The sequence below is a fragment of the Petromyzon marinus genome, chromosome 6, assembly GCF_048934315.1.
Source record: "Petromyzon marinus isolate PM22_M1 ecotype Great Lakes invasive population chromosome 6, UKy_Petmar_22M1.pri1.0, whole genome shotgun sequence".
Classification (NCBI taxonomy): domain Eukaryota; kingdom Metazoa; phylum Chordata; class Hyperoartia; order Petromyzontiformes; family Petromyzontidae; genus Petromyzon; species Petromyzon marinus.
In genome coordinates this window covers 3,979,580-4,003,146 of record NC_133672.1, presented here as the reverse complement: position 1 = coordinate 4,003,146, position 23,567 = coordinate 3,979,580, and the positions used below count along the sequence as shown (strand labels likewise).

Sequence of the window (23,567 nt, the reverse complement as noted above, 5' to 3'; positions counted from 1 at the left end):
CCGTCGCCGCCTTGGGACGGGTCGTCTTCATCATCACCGTGTAGTCTTGAAGGGCTGGAGTTACGTTGTCTCAGAATAGAGTTATCTAAATTACACAAGTGTATATAGGCACTCGCGGTTACTCGTTTAGTTGTCAGCGGACTTTATTCGTAATAAAAAATAGATCAAAGAATAAAAAGCTACATTACATATGTAAGAATCTGAGTCTGAGCTATTATTTAGGGTATATCTATTTTTTTATGAATCTGGGAAGGGCCCCTTGAGATACTTGGGGCTCAAAGCTCGTGCCTGACTTGCTCAAGCCTAACGCCATCGTGAGCGGCATGGCATTTGTGAAGGTGGCCTCCGACGCACCTTGAACACGGAGCTGAGCAGCGAGGGCCGCCTCTCCCCGGGGTCTCTTCCGCACGCAGCCGCCGGCTGCAGCAGAGCTGGCAACGTCAGCACCATGCACCAGTCCAGCAAGCACAGCAGCAGAGACACCATGCGCTGGAAGGTCGGCTCATGCCAAGCAAAAAAAAAAGGGGAACATCGCAAGGCAATGGACAAAAAATGGCAGAGGGTGCGTTAATTGGTTGCACGGTAAAAGAAGGCAAGGGGTGCGCGCAGCCGTGCAATCACTGACTTTTCTCTCACCAATGAGCGACATCGAGGCAAAACAACAATCGCTCTCCGACTCCACCGATTTAAAAACTCTCAGCGGCGAGCAGGCCAAAGCCAAAAATGGTAATGACAAAACACCTCACCCACTGAAATAAGGTCGAGATCATATATTGTGTTAACGTCACATTACCGGTGTCAGAGCAAGAAGAGCAACAGCATTTCATTTATCTGGCAGGATTTTCACCCATCGTGGCTCCTCTTAGACAAGAGGAGAGGGTGAAGCTCTGAAATTACAATCGCTCACACCACTGCTGGCGGGAGGACCTCCACTCGAGGGCGCTCTAGACGGCCCCTCCAGCGGGTATCCTTGGCCTGCTCTTCCCCGCTGGCTCGTACGTCGTGGAAGAAGACGTGGGAGTGCCCACGCTTTACCCCACCACACGGGATCTGTGGATCGGTCAACTCCTGGGAAGCCATCGGCACCGCCGAGTGGACACGGGCGGCGGTGGGGACTTAAGAAAGTCGCGCCGTTGTTTTCAACTGCCAAGCTGGGAGACTGAAGTGAACCGGTGACCCTTGGATTTTAGGTCCAGTGGGTGCCGACCTTTGCACCACGGCAGCAGCAGCATTATTATCCCGAGTCGTGCTTATCATATACGGGGTTCCGGGCGGTCTCCGCTTTTACGACGTTACAATGCGTCCCGGGAAAGCCCGTCGTAAATCGGACCCTATTTTTCCCGTTGACAGTCGAAACAGCAGGAACGTCATTTGCCGGTGCGTTTTTCCGTTTTTTCCGGCCATATTTAGCAGGGTTCAATGGCTAAAAAAAACCATTTGAGAATATTAAAAGCTCCACGGCAAGTCACATCGGAGACCAGACCGAATCTGTTCAAATGTGTTCGGGGGTCGTGTTGGCAGATGCGTAGTAAATCAAGTTTCTGCAGCTGTAAATCGATCCCTGGTGGAATTACATAAACAGATGTCTCAATAGGAGACGCCTGCACCAGCACAATGACACAAGCACAGAACAATTAATTTACCCTCTATTGACTCTCCCTCTCACACCTTCCTTTGGCTAAAGTGAATGTGGAAAGCGCCAGACAACCACTGCAATATGTAGAGTCAGACCAAGTTACCAGTCGTGTGAACTTGCTTTTTAGCTTGATAGTTAAGCTATTGCAAGAATCTTCAAAGCAATTAGGATTCCAACAATGAATAGCTGCATTGGAGGGGCGGGGGCTCAGCTGTTTCAGGGTCATTCTGTAAAATCAATAAACCAAATATGCATGTCCTTGTGAACCTATGAAATGGTGTCACTAATGGGAATGAAAATCCCTTAACATTATGCATCAAGACACCTTAATATTACCACCAACGGAATTGAAGTCATCATAATGGAATTGCTGGATAAGATTTTCGTAGAATATTTTTCTTTCTGTCTGGGCTATGCACTCAAACAGACGCATATAATATTCATAATGAGAAAGCCAATGTTTCAGAGACGCACACAAAGACAAAGATCCCCCGTATAGCCTTAACAGACTGTTGGGACATGCGAAGGGGTGGGTTTGCCAGCACCACGCCCCGCTGCCTTTGTCTCCCCAATGACGATGTTTACACACCGTACCAGGTACTCATTTGAGGCCGAGTCGACCACACACACACAGACAGACACACTCGGTTGTAAATGAAACACTGCCTCTTGTGAAAGCGTCGTGGAAATTGATTGCATTTTTTTTTATAAGGAAGTGAAATTTGTATTCCGAGTTACCTTTTTTTCCTCCTCTTGGCTAGAAATTTCAGTGACGGGCAACAGCTGCGTGATCGTGGAAACCAGAGCCTGCAATCACACAACAGAGACACAGGAGCACATGTTTATTCCAGCCCATCGTGCGCACAGCAGTGGAAGCAAGGGCATCGTGACATTTTTTTTTTGAAACGCTGGCAAATTTTAATGCCCCTCCAATTTGCAATTTGACTGCACATTTAGGGTCACGATTTTAAAACATTGCCCTGAGCACTCACGTCCAAATTTAATTTTAATGTTGCCGTCAATTTATCACCACACAAAGACCATTGTCTGCGTAATGGGCAATGCCACGATTTCGGATGTACATTTGCGACACTTTAACGATGTGAGTAATCATTAGTATAATAATAAAGTGGCTTTTTCACTTGGGCATAGCATATCAACCAATTAGGACTGTAATTCAGAGATATAATTTGTCCAATTTTCTTGAGAGGAGACAAATGCTCATGGAATACCACGGTGTCACGCGCAATCATCCACTCTGCTCAGGTGGCGATGGTGCATTCAGTTTGATGTAAGCGCAAAACAATCGACTTATTCCGTATTTTACCAAAACCATAATCACCTTCCAAATAACGCCCCATATATTTGACTGATGATGTAAACTCACGACACGTGCGTCGTAAAGCGTGTATATACATCATATGCTGTTCACATCACCAAAGCAGCCAAGAGAAGCCTCCACAGTCGCCGTAGCAATGCGGCCGAGAAATAATCGATTCTGGAATGTTTCGGATCACTGAGATGGCTCACTCCGCCTCTGAATATGGGCGCCACTGTGGCGACATGTGAACTACCTCTCGCCTGGTATACAGTTTTTCACTCCACATTCAGCAACACGCGTTTAGAGTATTTGGCTACTATAAATTTCCACGTGAAAAAGAGCTATATAGCTCAGTGGGCATTACCTAATTAAATGACAAATAGTTTTGTTTAGAATATACACTGCTAATAGACGACTTGAGACTCCAACCTGCACGATGACAGAGGGCAGCTCTTCGCTGTGTTGTTGCAAATCGTCGGCGTACATTGCAAGCACAGTCAGCATGTCGCAGCTAACCTGAGCCACGGACCTGTGAGAAAACTAAAAAAAAACGACGATACAAACACACACAAGCATCCCATTACCAGGCAACAAGAACAAAGAGCTGGACACACTACTTTAAAAACAACACTACTTTAAAAAACGTATATTACTTTTGCGGTATATTACTGGGTGGTAGGTAAAGGTACAAGCCTGCAACTACTAGCTCATGCCACTGCTGGTGTAAGCGCCTTGACAAGAGAAGGCCCCTCTTGAGATTGCATTGTTCATCAGCCTGTAAACCATTCAACGATCCCACTATATTATTTCGCTCAGGGCAACCTATGGAATTATGCACGTAAGAACTGATTAGTCCTTATTTATGAATGCGGTATGCAAATCGTAATCTAACCTTACAATTACGCGAAAGGAATAAACACAAATGGTATAATTGGGACGAAATAAACTGGAAACAATACACAAGTGGCGGTACCAACAATATTTATTTTAAAATCCAAACTTGACCTGGAATTGTCTCAATTCATAGTTTCACGAGGAGGGAGTGACTCGTCAGACGCTCAATGGAGGCGTGTCCTGAAAAATACCCAATTAGCAAATACAATTTCCGGGAAGTAGGCTTTTATTGAGAGCAGGCCGATTAAGCGGGTGAAAATGTAATTGATTAAATTTATATATTGTCTTTTATTTACCAAATTTGTTACCTATATATGTGTGTTATCAATCATTACAAGGGCATCCCTTCAATTACCAGCTCAATCAAAGTGTTACTGCAAGCCAGCTGCTTCTTGAAGATGGACCACAGCACAGGACGTTAGCCAGCATTATGTGCGACTACCTGTTGATGTACTGAAGCAGCCACTCAAGTTTCGGTTCAGTTGGAAGCTGAGAGGAAGCCCATGTTAAGTACAAAAGGGACCAGCCGTAGCTTCAGCACATGGCCCAGAATCTACTGCTTACCCAATTGCAAATCTACTCACAATTAACTGATTGAATAAGTACGTACCTTTGCGCAATATTTTTTTACGTATAAACACTACGTTCCAGAAAAACTACATTATTTAATGAAAATACATTCCAATTATAAGTAGCGGGGCTACGCGGTGCACAGCAGAGGGCGGTGCAGATAAGTACATCCTTGTACAATTATGCTATTTCCTCACATGATTGCTCCCAGCCTGACGAGCGTGGTGAAGTATGGTCAAATAAACCACTCCCCCAGCCCCTTAATCAGCAGCGGCAATGCGAGGCCTTCATCCAGCAGTAGATTGACAAAGCACTGTACACGTGCATAAATGATCGTTCTGTTTGTTGCCAAAACTAATTTCAATTATTTCATGCCAATGGAACAACAACACGATGTATATACCTTCAGAGTAGCACAGATGACATGGATGGCGTCCGTCACTAGTGGATGCCGTGTACAATGCACCAGCTCCTCGCATATCCAGATTCCCAAACTGCACAGCGCGATACATCTGCGAAGCGAGTACAAGCAACGGCAGGAGACGTACTTCAAATAGATCGCAACATAAAATTACAACGTGGAAGTAGTTTGAAGCTTAGGCCAAATGGACCCCTGAAGCTATTAAATTTAACGAATAAGACAATGCTTATTTTTTTAAGTAAAACTTTGTTCACTTCACACACCAAAAAAAAAAGAACCGCCCCCACCACTACTCACATTAATAGAATAATCCATTAACTGAAATTGATCTGCATGGGCACTTCACTGACATCAGAAGGCATTTTGAGAATATCTTGTTTTTTTAAAATCAATACTGCCGACTGTGCACGGAAGGATGCCGGTTGTTGATAGGGCACCTGCGTTAACAAGCTACTCGATGGGCACTTGCCTGGCCGTTTCTGATGGTTCCTCTTTTGCTCCATTAAGGATGAGCTTCACGAGCTGTTCCTAATGGAAGAAGAACCCAGCAGCATTCTTAACATTTCAAAAAGCTGACAAGGCAAAATAAGTGATGGAGCAACAACAAGAAAACGACAACTGTTTCATAGATTCCACAGAAAAATGTTTAAAATGCCATCCAGTACACGACGGCAGGAGACATTACTAAGTGTGGAACAAATGTTTTAAAATATTGTTTTGTCATTTAATATCATTGCGCGGCACGTAGATATTCTCTCGCCGTCACCATTAAAAGAATAAACATTTCAGCCGAAAGACAGGGTGATATTTTCAGCTCGGACTTTAATGGACGCTTAAATTAATCTCCCAACCGCCAATCATTACTGTTAGCCTCACTACCCGGTGTTATCGCATTCCGCGGAATCTGCACACGCCGCGGCGGTTGACGCTACGCGCAGCAAGATAGGGTGGGGGGGGGGTTGCCACAAAAGCTCGAACTTCGGCAATAGGCCTCTGTGACGCCGAGCTGAACGCCATCGGTGGTTGTGTCCGCCTTTAAAATTCCCCCTTCGACAGCCGCACACAGCCCTGACTTGTGCGACACACGCATCGGCGGCGTTCTCTCATCGTCGCCGGGACAACATCGTGGAACTCTCCAGAGAAGAGCGTCGTGATCGGTGGGGGGGGGGGGGGGGGGAACACGATCACCACGAGGACTGCAGCAATTCATGGAGAACAGCCCCAGCCTACTGGCCAGCACCTGCCGAGCTCAGGGCAGCTTGCCGAGCTCAGGGCAGCTCGGCAAGGGCAATAAATGTTGGTCCATCGGTGACGCCCACACGTCCCATCGAACGAAAATAAATAAAAGACACAGAGCTGCGAACGAAACTGAGAGTGTGAATATATATACCTTGAGGCCCTCGCAGTCGGTCGGGGTGATGTCATGGAGGGTTGGGTGGAGCGCTGGCATCTCCCCATACAGGTTGGGGAAGCACACCAGAGAGCCGAGCAGGCTTTGCGTCTCCGCCCTGGGGGCCTTGACAATCGAAAGCACGGCAGGGAAATACACGTTCCTTAGTTTTAATACGTTGCGTTGTGGTGCGAATAAAAATAAAGTGTTGGAATGATGCGCCACTCCCAACCTCCGCCCGCCCCCCTCCACCAGCGTTTTGATGAATTGTCGTGATTCAAGGTCACCAACTGACTTAAAAAAAATATATTTTTAAATACTGTCGTGAATGGTAGCGCCTCTAGTGGCTTGCAGCGATCACGAGAATCCATGACAACCGACATCTGAATAAAAAAATATAAATAATTACACCACACGTGTTTCGATGCACGTTGCTTGAGCTTAAGGATGAATATTAATTGATTACTTACGCAAAATATAAGTAATCCCAACCCTACACAATGTACCAGTTACTAATTTCAGGCTGAGTTGACCTATGCGAGGTGTAAGATGGGTTCAGATATCGCTTTGCCATTGATGATAGCCGTGGCCTGGAATCACACTCACGTCACTGGGTTCACAGTGCAGCGCACTTCTCAGTGATCAACAACACCATGGTATGTGTGTCTTCACTGCATACTCAAGGTTGATGACTCACATTGGGTTTGAACCGAGCCTCTTAAGAGTTGCTCTTCATTGGCCATACAAAATCATCATCATCATTATCACCGCTATGTCGTGGCAAACTAGTGACATAATGGAAGGCAGGCTTCACTCTACTACCAGACGAGCAATTGGTGTCTCACAGCAAAGCGCTGCCACTTCAATTACAATAGGGAGTGCTGCAGTGCAGGTGAGGGTAATGCAGGGAGAATACAATTATTCCTGCCATCGGCAGGACATGTGTCATTCAGACGAACCTTTTTTCATTTTTTGACACTCGAGTGTTCGTTGGGGTTCTGGGATCACAAGTTTCCCATACGGCTCGTGTTTGGTTGGGGGTGGTGCATTATCCTGTGCCGTGCCGGCCTTCATAGGTGCTCACTAACAGCACTTGCCCCAACAGTCTGTCAAGGAGCTACAGGGGGGATCTTTGTGTTAGTCTTTGTTTGCAACGTCCTGTAGCCTAGCCACCTTAGTAGATTTCTGATGCATGCGTGCATGTATGTTGAGCTTCTTTCGCACCGAACGTGCTCATCGGAGGTGTGGGGGAAGGTCAACAAGCGGAACACCAAAAAGCAGCGATGAAACCCAGCCGATGAGAGAGGGAGGCGTTTACCTGGGAGGACTGGGAGGTCGCGATGCGGCTGGCAGCGAGCAAAAAGTCCCACAGCAGCATGGAGGAGCCCGGCAGCCCCAGGGAGAAGAAGTGCGGCGAGCAGTTCCTCATCACCACGCTCAGCACGTCCTGCGGGAGGGGCCAAAGAGAAGGCACGTCGAGTCTGGTCCACGATAGGAAAAAAATTACAGCGACGACACCATGGTCCGTCGCCACCCATCATCCGTCAGCCGTGATTCCACCCACCCAAGCCGTCGACAACTCTCGCGGTTTTGCGATTCATCAAACCCCTGTGCGCGAGAATATTAAATTATTAAAAGATGACTCAATCGCTCCTCCTTTGGCTGCCACTCCATCGTTAGTCTCGACCAACAGCCATCGGCCCTTCTAGTGACGCATTCTGCTCAAGCCCATTAGCTTTTTTTATGGCCAACGGTGTCACCCAAGTCACATATCGTCTCCACTCGATGGCTTTTAATGCACTCGTTCAGCTTTGGCTCTGTTTTTTAAGGTCAACATCCACGCTTGTGATCCGCGTGTGCCACGGCATGTGATACGCATTGATGGAGAACATTCTCTTTTGGGACCAATTGGTGAGCTGCTTTTCACAATCTGGTTGACCCTAATGGCGGACACACGAGTTGCCGCCCAATCTAAAGCGGCGACCCACTCCGATCGCCACCAGAACAAAACTAGACTCAATGAGCAGAGGCATGAAGAAAAAAAACAGATGTTACAGCACTTACCGCGGCGCTCCGATGTAACTTCCTGCATGGAATGAGCACATTCCATGATAACGACAATGGGCGATTGCTACGTGCTAGGCACACACCTATGCTGTGCTGCTGTTCTTTTGGAAACAGAACCGCAACGCAAAACACATAGGAGAGCCGATGAAAAGAGAGACAAAAGGGGGGAGGGGGAAAGGGTAGTTGTGGGGGGTCCGCAAGGGGGGGGGGGGGTGGGTTTTTGGCCAGATTTGTCCTGCCTTGGCCCAAGTCAAATCGCTTCGTATGGGGGCCGTGCTTGAGACATCGCGCATTTGAATACGTGCGCACGTATTCTTGGGGGAAGCGAATAATTGCGACAGCTGCTCTGCAAATAGCACCCGGTGCTCAGGGCTCTCTCTTGACTACTATTGTTATTTACCCGCCCCGCGTTCATGTCACGACAGTGGCCCCGCGATTCATCTCTTGCCGTCTCCGTCGTCAGCATACTTGTGCAGCTACTCATAATCTTAACCATTGTTTTTGGTCTTTGTACGTATTCGAGGGCAGCGTTTGAAATAGCAGGAAAAGGGTGGGCAAAAGAGGGCGACCTGCCTCGCTTTGTTAAGAAAACAGCCCTCGATCAAACGAGGCCTCGCGGATCTATGTCTCCGTTGTCGGCACACTGCGTTTATGGCAATAGATAATGCAAGGAGCTGCGTACGCGCATCAGTGTACAAGTCCACCGTGTGAAATTGAGGGTTCTGAAAATTCTGTACAAGGTACTGATAATTTATAGCCCTTGGGTCAATCCACTGCTGGACGAAGCCTTCCCTTTGCCGTGCCAATCACGGAAGTTGCGTTGACCAGTAAGTCGAGGAGAGTTCATTTGTGTAAGCTGATGAGAACTCGCAGAGACCGGGATGAGTGTGACAAAGAGAAAACAAAGTAAAATAAAGAAGATGAATCATTGCAGCCACGAAAGCTTTAAATCGAAAAATAAAATAAAGAAATCAGTGCAAACACGACCGTGTCACATGACAGACCTAGGACATTGCACAAACATAGACAAGTGTCAAATAATAAATTCCCCGTTATTAAATAACCCATCGTATTACACAAGTGCAGGTCGGTGAAGGGCGGGGGTGGGACCGGGCTCGCCACCAACGTTAGCCCCTGGCCACCGCTCCGCCCCGTTTGGCAAAGGGAAACCGAACTCGCTGGCGGTGGCAGCGAGCCCTGGCAGGAACAGCTGAGGCCCCGAGCACAGTGGCGATAAATCTAAGCTTGATAAAAAAAAGATTCTTTAAAGTGGGTAAACAGTCCCTGGTTACGTTTTGTTTAAACAGAGAAACCTTTGGCAATTGTGCAAACAGAACACGAGGCAGATAGGGGCAGCAGCGGTAAAAGCCCCCCCCCCCGCCCACTTGGTTCCAGCAGGTGCAAGCACGTGGCTGCCGCGCCACAGAGGCGGACGCTGCCGACCGAGAGCCATGTTGACGCATCCCTCTGAGCAGTGGCAGGCAGGGCCTCATTTTAATATTTTAGCACAGGGTCACTTTGATCCGTGCGAAAATATTTCTACACCCGGCACACCACATCCACCGCACCTCTCTCGCTGCGGACGGGATTACTCCTCGTCACGTGCCGTCTACTCCCATTCAACGGCGTGGTCCGTTTAATTTTCTAAAACGTCATATTTTTGCAGAGCAATGGGGTATGGGCATGAATAAGCAGAAGAAGAAAAATGTCAAGTGATCAATTCGTTGCCGGTCACACAACATCTGGACCACCCGGTGGTATCCGGCGACCCTGCCAATGTTGCAGTGCACAGAACACCACATCCATTGTACCTCTGACTATGGCTACTGCTAGTCACGTGCCTACAACAAGTCTACAGAGCGACCCTGACGATACGTATCTGCACCCAGCATACCACATCAAGTATGGCTCTGTGTATGCCTCTAGTGGCCTGGAACATAATGAAAGCCCCGAGTAGAGATACAATACTTTTCAAATAGCTTGTGACCCTCATGGTTGTATTTTTTCATGAAGGTCTCTGTATGAATTTGATTGCAATCATTGAGTGAACAGAGCCTTAACCATGTCAGGTGTTTTTTTATTCCTCGCTCTTTATCGGCTCACTTAACTGCTTGTCATGTTCAGATGTTAACGTTGATGGTCACTCACTTAAGGGAATGCCCAGTAGCCCATGAAGAGTGAACCTAAGACCACCCAGTGACCAGGGAACAATGCAGGTCAGCGGCACAAGCATTCACCACAAAGGGCTTACAGAACGGCCAACTACACAGCATTAACAGTGAGCGCAGAAATAAACGACAATCAGGCAAATAGACACGAGGAAATATATAATGCGCAGCTGCAAATGACAAATTCCTGTCAAAGTATCCGCGTTTGTTTTCCTCGACCTCTTGGCGATTTTACAGTGATGGCATATCAACATTTCTTTTCCTTTCTGAACCTCTGCTGGAAATACTTTTATTTTTGGCAGCCCAATCAGGGTATGCCACCGAACACAAAAACGGCCTTCTCTCTACAGAGGCCTCCACATAAAAAAAATACAAAGCACAGGAAGAATACAAGAGGCAGGCGAGAGCGGCCATCTGCCCAACACACCTGTTTTACATAAACCGACTCGTGCACTGCAGTGACGCCGAGACAAGGCAACCGCGTTGAATGGAAGCATCTCACCGCTAATTGAAAGGAGTCAGTGCCGAGTAATAAAATAAATAAATAAATACATGAATAACCAGAGCTCTTTATTCGGCAATAGCTCCCTTCGGTTGCGGTAATGGCAAACGACCGAGAGAATGTGCAGCGTGGTTATCCTTTATTTGATTATTGTTATTATTATTATCACGTGCCCATTTCATTCTTTAAAACATTTTATTTGTTTGCCAGCTTTATTATTTGGCTTCGTTTATTAACCTGTTTTTTTATATTTAATATATTTTTTTTAGTTCATAAGTGACTTTGTCATTGTGGATTACACAAGATTACCAGACAATTTTGGCATTGGCTATTTGGCAATGGCTATTTTTGGACATATTCATCGGGCTAATCCTCTCCAGTAAAGCCATGACTCGCAATGGCTCAAACGCAATGTTTTCTATCACTGCCAGCTGCTCAAACCCTTGTGGTCACAAAGGAGCAGTTTGGTTAAATTCATCGGTTCAGCGCCACAGCATTCTATTGCAGCTAAGAGCCGAGCTCGTGATATCAACTGCTGTGTAACGGCAGGCCATAATATATTGGAGACTGAGAATGGGAAATTTGTAATAATTATTTATTTAAATTAATTTGAACTAAATCTTTGTTTATAAATACATTACATTTTTTATGTTGCACGTTTATTGTGCGTGAAGAGTTATATACAGTAACACACATTAGATATGTGCGATATGCAAGTAGAATTTCAAAGAGGAATTTGCATTCTCAGAGTTTAAATAGAGCCTCTATCATGTGCTATGAAGAAGGGCCATTGCTCCAAAAGTGTCATCTATTATACACACACACACACACATAACTATTCCTTCTATGCCAGCAGTGTTACTTGACCAATGCGTCGAGAAAGTTGTTTTGCGCCCCGTGCACCACTGCCAGTGTAGCCTCACCGAATGATTTGTTTAATAATGGCAACGATGGAGCCCGGGGTGGGTGCGTGCACACGCGCACACAAAGCACGGCCGATGGGAAAAGAGGAAGGGGACAATGAAAAGCGGCTTCTTCCCTTCCAACATGTTTATTGCATTTTTCATTGCCTGAATGCAACAAGTTCTGTTTTGGAATTTGCCATTTTAATTTGAAAGGGGGCTCCCTCTGGGCCTTTTCCTCGCACTTGTTTGCTGGGTAATTTACAGTCATTAGTATCTGATCATGGCCTATACACGATTTACACAATGGAGTGGGCATGTGAAGCCAAACAAATTATTATCCCCAAGGGCGTCATCGGCCCATCAAAAGCAGCCCCCCCCCCCCTGCACAAAGCGAGCCCTTGCATCCCACGTATTCACGGCCTTATCTGTACCCTGGGAGCCCGCTCAGACATTAGATTTGTTAACGGTGGGAACGTGGAGGGCTTCGTGCCTGCGCTTCTATGGAGAAGTCAAAGGATATGCTCTGTTCCCATGATTAAACTCAACAAAGCGTGCTCACCGCTAATGCTTATCTGCATCGTACAGAGCAAACGGCGTGCTTGATACAAAATAGACTACTTTGTGAATTGCTTAAAAAAAAGGGGCCAGGTTGATGAAATATGTTTACTATTCATTGCCTCCTATTCATTGTGTTAGCACTCCCACAATCCTCACCACCTCACCCCCACCGCCCTTCCCCGTAAGTGTTAATAGAATGGCTGAAGAAATTCCTCATAAGTGGCGTGAAAGCTGCACATTGTAAACCACCTTTTGTTTTCAGCGAATTTTTTTTTCCACCAAATCAATTTTTACACTGCTCTAAATGGGAAGGCAACTCAGAAAGACCTTGTATGTACATATATACAATTATAAATTGACTGTGTGCCTTGATTCACCGCTTATACACCACATTCATGTAATATATTTCCCTGTCGATAACCAGAAGCAAGTATTAGTCCCATCTTGGCAACCATAAGAAAACCTATATATAATGACAATAATATACACAATTATAATAGGTGATTCTCTGACTGTAAAAAAAAACAATGATAGTGAATCCAAACGATCTTAAACATTAAAACAATACACATGCCGAATTAATATGAGAGTTCAAATGCTTTATATTCACACACAAACACACACAGTTACCCAAGGCGGATGTTGGCACACACAGCGCCACCATCGCAATCGTATGCAATTGCACCTCGACCCACGAGTTGAATGCTGAGTGTTTGGAGTTTGTATTTGTTAGCAAGGCATTTTGCTAAAACCTTTGAAATTAAACAAACGTGTATTAGAAGACCCTTAACTAGTTTAGTCAAATATTGGCCTCTTAGAAAACACTTTGTTTTAACAAATGCAATTTGGACATAATCGAAATATTAAAAAGGTACAAAGGCAAAGGTTAAGCCCCCGCAATTGCATGTTCACACCGCAGCTGGCAGAAAGAACCTCCACTAGAGGCAGCTGTAGAGAGTCCCTCTAGAGGGCGTGTGGCCGGCTCATCCACGCTGGGCATTCATCTTGACAAAGATGGGAGTGCCCACACTTTACCTCACCACAGACGACCCACTCATCGACAAACCGCCGTGCCACCGATTGACAAACCGCGGTGCCACCGATTGACAAACCGCGGTGCCACCGATTGACAAACCGCAGTGCTACCCATCAACAAACTGTGGTGCCACCGATTGACAAACCGCGGTGCCACTGATTGACAAACCGCGGTGCCACCGATTGACAAACCGCAGTGCCACCGATTGACAAACCGCAGTGCCACCGATTGACAAACCGCAGTGCCACCGACTGACAAACCGCAGTGCCACCGATTGACAAACCGCAGTGCCACCGACTGACAAACCGCAGTGCCACCGATCGACAAACCACGGTGCCACCGATTGACAAACCGCGGTGCCACCCATCGACAAACCGTGGTGCCACCGATTGACAAACCGCGGTGCCACCGATTGACAAACCGCGGTGCCACCCATCGACAAACCGCAGTGCCACCGATTGACAAAACGCAGTGCCACCGATTGACAAATCGTGGTGCCACCGATTGACAAATCGTGGTGCCACCGATTGACAAACCGTGGTGCCACCGATTGACAAACCGCGGTGCCACCGATTGACAAACCGCGGTGCCACCCATCGACAAACCGCAGTGCCACCGATTGACAAAACGCAGTGCCACCGATTGACAAATCGTGGTGCCACTGATTGACAAACCGCAGTGCCACCGATTGACAAACCGCGGTGCCACTGATTGACAAACCGCAGTGCCACCGATCGACAAACCGCGGTGCCATCAACTGACAAATCGTGGTGCCACCGATTTCTACTGCTAGGTGACCAGAGGCGGTGGGGAGATTTTAGAAATATGCACCATTGTTTCAAGTGCCTCACCGGGAGACTGAACCCACGACCTCTGTATCTCAAATCTCGTGCGCCATTCGTCGCTGCACCACGGCAGCACCCCAGCTACAAATAACACGAAGAGAATTCAGGTTTCCCTCACTTTACGCGGTAGCAAGTACAGTACATGCATAGTGCACTCATGGTACACACAGTACACACACAATGTTGTTCCACGTCCGACCGCATAGCCGCATACGAGTGAATTCAAGCCGCACAGATATCTCGACTTCTGTTGGTAGAAATAGGTTAGCCGCACGTCCACGAACTCGCACAAACCAAACCCGCACACAGCGAGGGAAGCCGGTGCCGAATGGCCAAATAGTAGCGAGCGCCGAAACTTTACCGCGCACGCACTTGCGCGTGAGCACAAACGTCGAGAGGGGCACTCTTCCGTCGCACTCCTCGCGGAGCGGGAGGCAACATCTCGTTAACGGTGGACATTGCTCCGCGCATGGATTTTTGCTTCACGAGGACACTCCAGCACGTCATTAACACAAAGTCATCTGAGGCTATCCTCTGATGAGAGGGAAGGCAGCAATAACGCGGCGGATGAGCGACACCGTGTGCGCGGGAGCACGTGTAACGATCGCAAGCGTTCGTAAACAGCCGGAGGCGTGTGGAATTTCCACTTCATCAATTTAACAAATTAATAAATAACACACGCTTGCCCGGTATTCCTTTCGCCTCTACATCTAAGAGTAAATAATAGTCTAAGACCAAGGGTGCATATCTACTTCCGGAAATGAGAGGCAATGGCAAAAACAGCGGTCGGCAAAACTGCACTACAGCCTAGGTTCCCGGAGGTTTCATTCCCGGCCATGTATATCGGCGGCAGGAGGCATCTGAACTTGCTCTGGGCCCCCCTGTCGATTCATGGAACATTACATTACCACATGGTGCTGTGTGGCTGTAGACGTCAGTACTGGGGTGACAAAGGCAGCTGGGCATGGTGCTGACCACGAGACATGCAATGCTTTTTCCTCATCACGACTGAATGAAATGTCACAATTGGGGGTCACGACTGTAGCGCCCCTAGTGGCTGCACGGGTCAGGTGAATCGATCACATTGAAACACGTGAGCACGATTCGATGCACGTCAAGAGCGTACCGTGAGCATAAGAATGTATTGAACACGATAAGTAGAAATATCATCGCATGCCTCCTGCCTACGCTGCAACCTCAGTGATCGTGTTAACCTTACTAAGTATTAACTTACCAGCCATATCGGTAATAATACCCAAACAAATGTGGTGAAAAAATACTGTGCCAAAGTGTAGTTTGAGAATAATGTATGGCAGGAATACTTTAAATTGGGGGAAAATTTAGACGTGGCCGGGTGGGTTGTATGTATATATGTATGTATGTTGAACTTCTTTCGCAACGTATGTAGCCAAATGTGCTAATCGGAGGTGCGGCTGCCTGTGATTAAACAGGCTTCTAAAGTGTAGAGAGCTGGTCTCAGCCCAGTCACCAATGACCGCACACAAAAATAAATCACAGAATTTGATTCCACGCTGAATTTAGCTAAATTCCTGCTCTGAGAATGAAAGATATCAGGATGACTTCATTGCTCTGCTTCCCCCTCCTGTGTGAAACAAATGTCTCAGAGGCAGCTCTGTGATAGCCACTTTCATGCGGCCGTTTACTCGCGCAATTCGACGCGATACACTCCACCGCTCTGCAAGATATCCCAGCGGATCCTTAGTCACATGGCGTGACACCGATATAACAATCGGGATAAGCTTGGGGGGAAGAGACAACATTTATCAAGTGCATACCAAGAAACGGGGTTCATACAAGGTGAGACGCACAAGTCACTCACACCACCATCACCACCACTCAATATTAACACCGCGTCTCCTAAGTGGTGCACGCCTCGAGGTGCCGTGCGGAAAGGGCACCACCCTCCCCCCCCACCGCCACCCTCCGATGGCAACCGTCCCAGTGAGGCACGTGGTGAGCACGGCAGCGGACAGCTCACCTGGTCGGAGCTGAGCAGTGCGGAGTGGATGACGGCATAAAAGTGGACCAGAAAGTCGGTGCTAGGGTGCAGCTCCTGCCGCCGCATCATGATCTTACAGATCAGTCTGTAGGCGTGCAGCTTGCCCTGCTTGTACTGATCGGGCAGCGTCGTGGCCTGATTAAAAAAAACAAGATCACCGTTTTGCAGGTTTTTTTTCTCTCTCTCTCTCGCAATGCACAACCGAACAGCGCCGGGACCGTGCCGAGCCAGCCCGGCGTGAGTCGGGAGTCGCCCGGTTGATTTTTGTTCATGCCGCCGAAGCAGAGCCGTGCCGCTGACGTTGCGCACGATGGACGAGTTGAGACGCGGGTAGACGTACGCATTTTGAACTTCTTTCGCGCCGTACGTAGCCGACCATGCCAATCGGAGGTACGGCGGAAGGACAACAAACCAAACACAAAAAGCAGTCCTGAAGAATTGGGTTTTCAATCTCGAAGAAATTAGTTTACAATCTAGACGACGAGGTGACTCTGTGTCCCCCGGGTACTCACTGACATCACTAGGAAATGAAATTGGAATTAACGCCGCCGCTCGCTCTGCTCAATTCTCATTGCAGAATTGGCGTCCCAACTGCCCCTATAGTTTAGGGGGCTGATGATGATGATGGTGATGACTATGTCCACAGGGCCGGGACATTCTGTGCAAGATTGACCAGCGCTGTTACAGAACAATTGTTGCTTTGTGTTACGAGAACCAATGCAAAACGTATTAATCATAATCACGCAGTGCTTTAAAATATAATGCGACATTCAGCGATTAAAATGAGTGGTCAAAATGGCTATATGAACACATTATTGGCTGCAATAAGTGTTTCGAGTGGACTGAATGTGAAGCATGTACTGTATATATTCTAAGTGTCTGTTGACTCTAACATAATTATATTACGCGCCACTTTCACATATAATGCGATAGCGAACAAAGAAAAACTCGCTCCTTAACATTTAGAACCTTCAACGTTATCTCGGAACCCTGGCAGGGAAACAGGTAACCAACAAAACATTTCAAAGGGCACATTAAACCAGCAGTCTAGAACATTCACTCACACACATGCGCGCACACATTGGCATGGATACAAGGTGTGATATTCCTCGCCTAAAGGTGGACTGTACTGAATAGGCAACATCGAAACTGAATAGGCAATATCTAAATTGCACCATGTACCGTTCACACGTATTTTACACCAGAAAGGTAACCTTAGACCATAAACACACACGCACACACACGCATGGCAGCTGTGACACACTATCAGGTCCCATCTCTGAAGAACAAGGCTCTGGCATACAATTACATAGGGAAGGTACACACTGGGGGTCTGTCAAAAAAAAAATTGTCTTTCCAGCCTGGAAATCGCTGCCATTTAGGCCGAGTAATTAGATTGTGTGTGTGTGTGTGCTGGCTGTTGCCTGCGTCCGTAGCCCCCCATATTGGCTTACAGCAGCTGGCTTCTGAGTCACAGCGAGGGCCTGCTGGGCTTGCCAGCACCAGCTACCGCGTTTATCGAATCTTAATTAGCGTTAGTTGGAAAGGCTGCAGCTGCGCAGGCCGCGCTGACCTTTTACCCCCCCCTCCGCCACCATGTAAATAAAAATAAAACAAATGACTGCCCTAAAAAGGTAAAGAAGGGTTGAAGGTGCAGCCCTGCAATTCGGCGCTCGCGCCACTGCTGCCGGAAGGGACCTCCGCTAGGTGGGAGTCTCTGGAGATGCCCCCACCAAGAAGGCGTCTTTGGCCTGCTCAGAATTGGCGCGGTTGGCTAGGTACGGTGCGAAAGCAGTTCAACATAAGTACGAGCTGGCCATGCATTCTGGAAGAGGTGAGTGTACCCACTCTTTCTACCCTACCACACGTTGCATGCCGATCGACTGACCGCAGTGTACCTATTTATACCGCTAGGTTGGCAGAGGTGGTGGGGGAGGGCGATTTCAGAAATGTGTGCCCATTGTTTCAAACAAATGCAAAACACATTATAGCCCATTTAAACTAAAAAAAACTGAATAACATTTTATTTACTTCTGATTTCCTTGCATGCGGAATTTCTAGACCCCAAAAAAATACACGGTGCTAATTTCACACGCCAACAAAGAACACAGGCACGAGGCACATTTATAGCAATTACCTTGGCTCACTTGTGCTAATTCAATACGCAGGTCTCAACAAGCGTAAACATGGCCTTGTTGTATAAAAACGCCACCACCAGGGATTCTATGGGAAATGGAAATCTATTGCTTGTAAAATATAAATTAATATATCCCCTCAAGGCAGCCACTGGTGACGAGTCCTAGAAGCAATCTTATCGAGTCACCCAATTGAACGCAGGCTGGTGTCCGCGTCGCCTGGCGTGATAATGTACCACTCGGGGGCCCCACATGACGACTGCCATGCGGGCGAGAGACACGCACGCCGGAGCTCTCTATACCTTGAAGAGCCACGGGGTGAGGATCGTTAAAGGAGGGATCAGATCCGGAGGTTCTGGCGTGCACTGGTTGTCCAGGCTTATCCCCAGATTGTCGCGTATCTGCGCGAAAAACACATTTTACACGCACAACTCATTCACCATCGTCGTCATCGTTATTCATACGTAAGCATTTCCACGCGCCACTTGTGGCCTAGAAAGACAATTTTCACAGCTCGGCACGAAGATTTAGGAATGGGTTCTATGTTGTATCTTATATAGATTAATGTAGCCCCTTATTCCAAAGCTTTTTACAACAATTATAAAATTGCAGATAAGATGATATCGATTGAGATAAAGAGTGAGGTTATTTCAAGGGGTGGCGTAGTTATGGTGATAGCTAGGGAAAGAGGTGGGAGAGGTTAAGGAGGGGTAGGGTTAGTGATAGGGATATGGGTTGGGGTAGGCCTGGTCGCAGCTGGGGGGCGTGGGCTGGGAGCAGCAGTAGCAGGATATGCTCGGAAGAAAATATGGATTTTAAGGGATGAACGAAAGCAGGTTAGTGAAGGTGATGGTTTTGAGTGCTGCAGTGGGAGTTGGTTCCAGCGAAGAGGAGCAAGAAGAGAAAAGGAAAGAGAGGGTGATTAGACGCAGGGTGAGGGGAGGCAAAGAGAGGGACGGTAGAGATTTGGAGCGTAGAGGACAGGATGGGACAGAGTAATAAGATATGAAAGCAGCAAAATAAGGTGAGCCAGGACCATGGAGAGATTTATATGGCTTTGCAACTGGCAGACAGTGACTTAAACCCAGAAGATAAGATATTTGACATTAACAAACGTTGTCAGTTTGTCACGAAATAAGAGATAATAATTTACACCTCTGTATCACTCCACTTCTGGACGAAGGCCTCCCGACACTGCTTTGGTCATGGGGGTTATTTGACCATACTTCACCACGCTGGTCAGTGCGGGTTGGTTGAAGAGTTTTCCAGGGTGGCGCTTTGGGTGGCAGATTTGTGGCAGAAAGGCGCCTCACGTGTTAATAAAAAAATAGACTTGACATGTATGTATGTTGAACTTCTTTCGCGGCGTACGTAGCCGACCGTGCTAATCGGAGGTTGCGACACAGCGAAGTACACAAAACCACTGCTCAACCCCACCCAAGTTTGTGGGTTATAAATAATTTCACTTAGTTTTTAGGTGAATAAAACATTTTCCCCCCAAAAAACCTGCACATTTCAAGAACATAAGAGGTATGGGACTTCAGCAACAAATGTTATTCTTTTTCAATAATTAATTAGCTTCGTTTGTAAAACCACAAAACTACTGACCGATTTTGCAGTATATGTGTAACAGTAATATGTAATATGCAATTTTGCCAGATGTGGATGATACGATCGAGAGTAAACGGATTCACTTTCTGGAAAAACTGGATTCTTCTCTATTGCTGGGGTAGTTAGGCATCAACGCTACAATTATTTTCCCCTTGCAATTCGATGATTTTCATTATTTGGGGTCACGATTCGATTTGAGAATCTCTTTATTTATACTGGAGTAAAATGTGGACACCTCCAGTGACTGCAGAAATCATGTGAACCGACGGCACAATGTACATGAAAATAATATATTTTTTCACAAAATGATTTGATGAATTAATTTTGAGCCTAAGAATCAATATTATTATTTTCTATTGTTGGCATTCGCCATCATGTCACGAAACGAGCAGTATCAACTCCGCCGGGTTAGAGAATGGCTCGCGGAAGTGGGTATCACAGAGCTACCTGCGAGTGCCTCTAACGTTGACGTCTGGTCCACATGATAGCGAGCAAAACTTTCCCACCCACTCGGCCCATAGGAGAGCAAGGTTTGTCGCGTGACATTCAAGCCAGTAATTTAATTCTCAGAGCTGGAATTTCGATGAATTAAGTGCAGGACCGAATTGATTTTGACGCGTGTGTTTTTTGTTGTTGTGTGCAATCAATGGTGACGAGGGCTGTGACCATCAAGTCGCTTCACTTGAGAATTGATGGTCTCAGCCTGGCAATCAATGACTTGCCCGTGAAAATCACCGCACCAAAGTTTGTTGTGCACTTTGCTCAACATCGCTAGGTACCCAGCGCCTCTAGTGACTGCAGGCGACGATCACGTGAACCGATCATGCACAGCATATTCCAACGGAAGAAAATCATCGATGCTTACGCGCAATTCGATGGGTGTGTCGCGAGCGCGGCAATCGTTCGTAATCGCGAAGAGCCGACGCGTCGCTACGTGCCTTGGCCAGCGAGTCCCAGAGCTCGCACAGGTAGTCGAGCACCTGGGCGTGGATATCGGGGTCGGGAATGGCGTTGATGTCTCCCAGGGCACCCAGCATGCGCCGCCACAGGACGGTGGCGACGTCAGCATGCCAGCCCGTCATGGTGCCTCCCGCGATGACGCTGCAGTCTTCCAGCTCGCTGTCGTCTGCCGCACGCGAGCGAGTCAAGACAGACGCACAGATACAGGGAAAGACTAAAATCAAACGCGTAAACATAAATGTGTCGCTAAACCACCACCACCACCACCACCCGAAAGACAATTAGTAAGGGTTAGTCACGTAAGCAAAACGTGCCAATGGGTTATTACTTCAGCACACCGGCGCGTTGGAGATTAAACTTACAACAGTCAAAACTGAGTATGATATTTCGCTGGTGATTACAACCAGCTTCATCGGGCGATTTGCCAGAATTTGCCACAATTTAATAATATTGGTCACGAAAGTCTACATGTTAAACAAAAAATTAACTACTTTCCATTTAACCAGGTAAGGCCCACTGAGCTACAGGAGATAGCTCTTTTTTTCAGAAGCAACTTGAAAACAAATGATAGCTCGAGAGAGCGGCTATACCGCGTGGAAATGAATTGCAGCCAAATGCCCTCAAGGTGTTGTGCCGCACGATGCGCCGGGTGCTCTTCGGCACGACGTCCGACGTTTCGCTCAAACCGTTTCGCACGGCGTTCTTCGGCTCGTGGAAGCGGCCTTCCCGGCACGCGGTACGTGCGGCGAAAAAACTGTCGGACATCGGGGACCGAGTGCCGGCGTCGCTCTCGCGCGTGTGCGCGACACACGCCTACCCAGTTCTCCGTTGAGCTGCAGGACGGAATTGTGGAGCCCCTCGTCCAGAGCAGGGGGAGAGTCCTTGGATTCGCAGGGCTCCGTGTCGGGGGAGGGCGACGGTGTGTGCGACCGTGAGCACGAGCCCGAGTTAGTCAGCGACGTGCTCTCAGAGCCTGCGAGACAAACCACGTCACATCTATGGGGACCTTTTTTGCCAGTGTCCAAAATTATGAAAAATAGGAATAGGCTTTACCCTTTCTGGCAATAAAACAGGAGGTGTTAAGATGTTCAAACACCAAATGGATACCTTTTGCAAGGCATCAAGTCTGGATTAACCACAGGTACTTGTGGCAAAACATGCAAGAAAACATGCTCTGATAATATATGCAATGTCTTTGAAACTGATTGGACTACACCAGAGACCGCCGTCTTTATGGCATTGAGACGAGTTTCAAAGACAGCGCAAATATTATCAGAGCATGTTTTCTTGCATTTATTACCACAAGTACATGTGTGTGATTAATATAGTCTTGACGCCTTGCAAAAGGTTTCTATTTGGCGTTTGAACATCTTACAACCTGTTTTATTGGAAGAAAGGGTAAAACCGCGTCACCTTGGGGAAGTCCTTCCTGAAAAGTAAAGTTGGAGCCTGCAGTCGCCTTGTTTGTGCTCACTGTCAGTGGTGGTCGGGCCTTCTCCACACGAGGGAGCTTTCGAGAGTCACCTCCCCCCCATCCCCCTCCCGTCTCCCCAGAAGGAGTTTGGCCTCCTCTTCCACGCTAGACAGGCATTTTGCAAGGTTTGGGATGTGCTGACACTCTTTACCTAACCGGGTAAAAGTCACGGAGCACCATCGCCCCTCTCTGTAAAACTACGGAAGACGGTAATCGTCTCTGAAACGTAGCGCCTTCTTGGCAGGCTTGCGCTAGAAGAATGGCGCAGACACCACATGTACATGTTTTGAAATTAATTGAAGTAACAATATGAATCGAAGAATCAATGCATCGGTCCTCCCCTAGGTTTTTCAGAGATACCAGGTTGGAGCACCCAACGATGGTGAAGATGAGGTGAGCATGCCCAACGATGATGATGATGATGGAGGCCGGCATACCCGTGAAGGCCACAGCCTCAGCTGGGTTATGCTGGCCCAGGCTGCTCGTTTCTGAGTCGATGTTCATGGTGTTCAGGCTGGCTCTGTCCTCCTCCAGGCCATCCCCAGCACAGGACACTTCAAGGGGAGAGCCATCACCTGCAAAGCTGTAATCTGGATCATAGGGAGAAAATAAACAGACATCAAATTGGCACCAAAAATACTGGATACTTATCAATCAATCGACCTTCTTTCATATCTACAGTGTGCTTCACGTCATTAAAAGATGTCTCAGAGTGAGAAACCCATAAATTACCAAGAGACCCACAGACTCTAAAAGACCCAGGAACTCAAAAACAGATACCTGTGGACTTCAGCAGAGAGCGATGTAACAGCACCGCGCGTGAATATTGTCTGCATAGTCGCATGCTATATTTAGTTTAGCTGCCTAGATGACATATTCAACTCTTCTTTTTTATAGGTGCTACGCAGTAAGAGTTGAACGTGCCTATAATACATTAATTGCTGTGACAGATGCAAGTAGGTTATCTCCACAATGGTGCTCCTGTTGCATTCAGGAAAAAAAAAAGAATCGACCTTCATCTCTTGAGAAGTGCTGAAGTGTCAGAGTGTCATGT

At 47.4% G+C, this 23,567-nt stretch overlaps 1 protein-coding gene across 10 annotated transcripts in view; it reads right to left on the bottom strand.

Annotated features, from left to right (window-relative positions):
* LOC116939645 (ral GTPase-activating protein subunit alpha-1-like) overlaps positions 1–23,567 on the bottom strand; it is a 142,336-nt gene that overhangs the window by 55,084 nt on the left and 63,685 nt on the right. For 7 of the 10 annotated variants that reach the window (XM_032948310.2, XM_032948316.2, XM_032948311.2 and 4 more), the window contains 12 exons: positions 22,951–23,103; positions 21,857–22,012; positions 21,018–21,205; positions 18,771–18,869; positions 16,313–16,468; positions 7,551–7,679; positions 6,233–6,358; positions 5,312–5,370; positions 4,825–4,933; positions 3,387–3,497; positions 2,375–2,443; positions 355–501 (listed from right to left, as the gene is read on the bottom strand). In XM_032948310.2, the coding sequence (XP_032804201.2) occupies positions 355–501; positions 2,375–2,443; positions 3,387–3,497; positions 4,825–4,933; positions 5,312–5,370; positions 6,233–6,358; positions 7,551–7,679; positions 16,313–16,468; positions 18,771–18,869; positions 21,018–21,205; positions 21,857–22,012; positions 22,951–23,103 (1,502 nt within the window). The remainder of the gene's footprint in view (positions 1–354; positions 502–2,374; positions 2,444–3,386; positions 3,498–4,824; positions 4,934–5,311; positions 5,371–6,232; positions 6,359–7,550; positions 7,680–16,312; positions 16,469–18,770; positions 18,870–21,017; positions 21,206–21,856; positions 22,013–22,950; positions 23,104–23,567) is intronic. The other 3 variants (XM_032948312.2, XM_032948318.2, XM_032948319.2) reach the window with 1 other exon arrangement.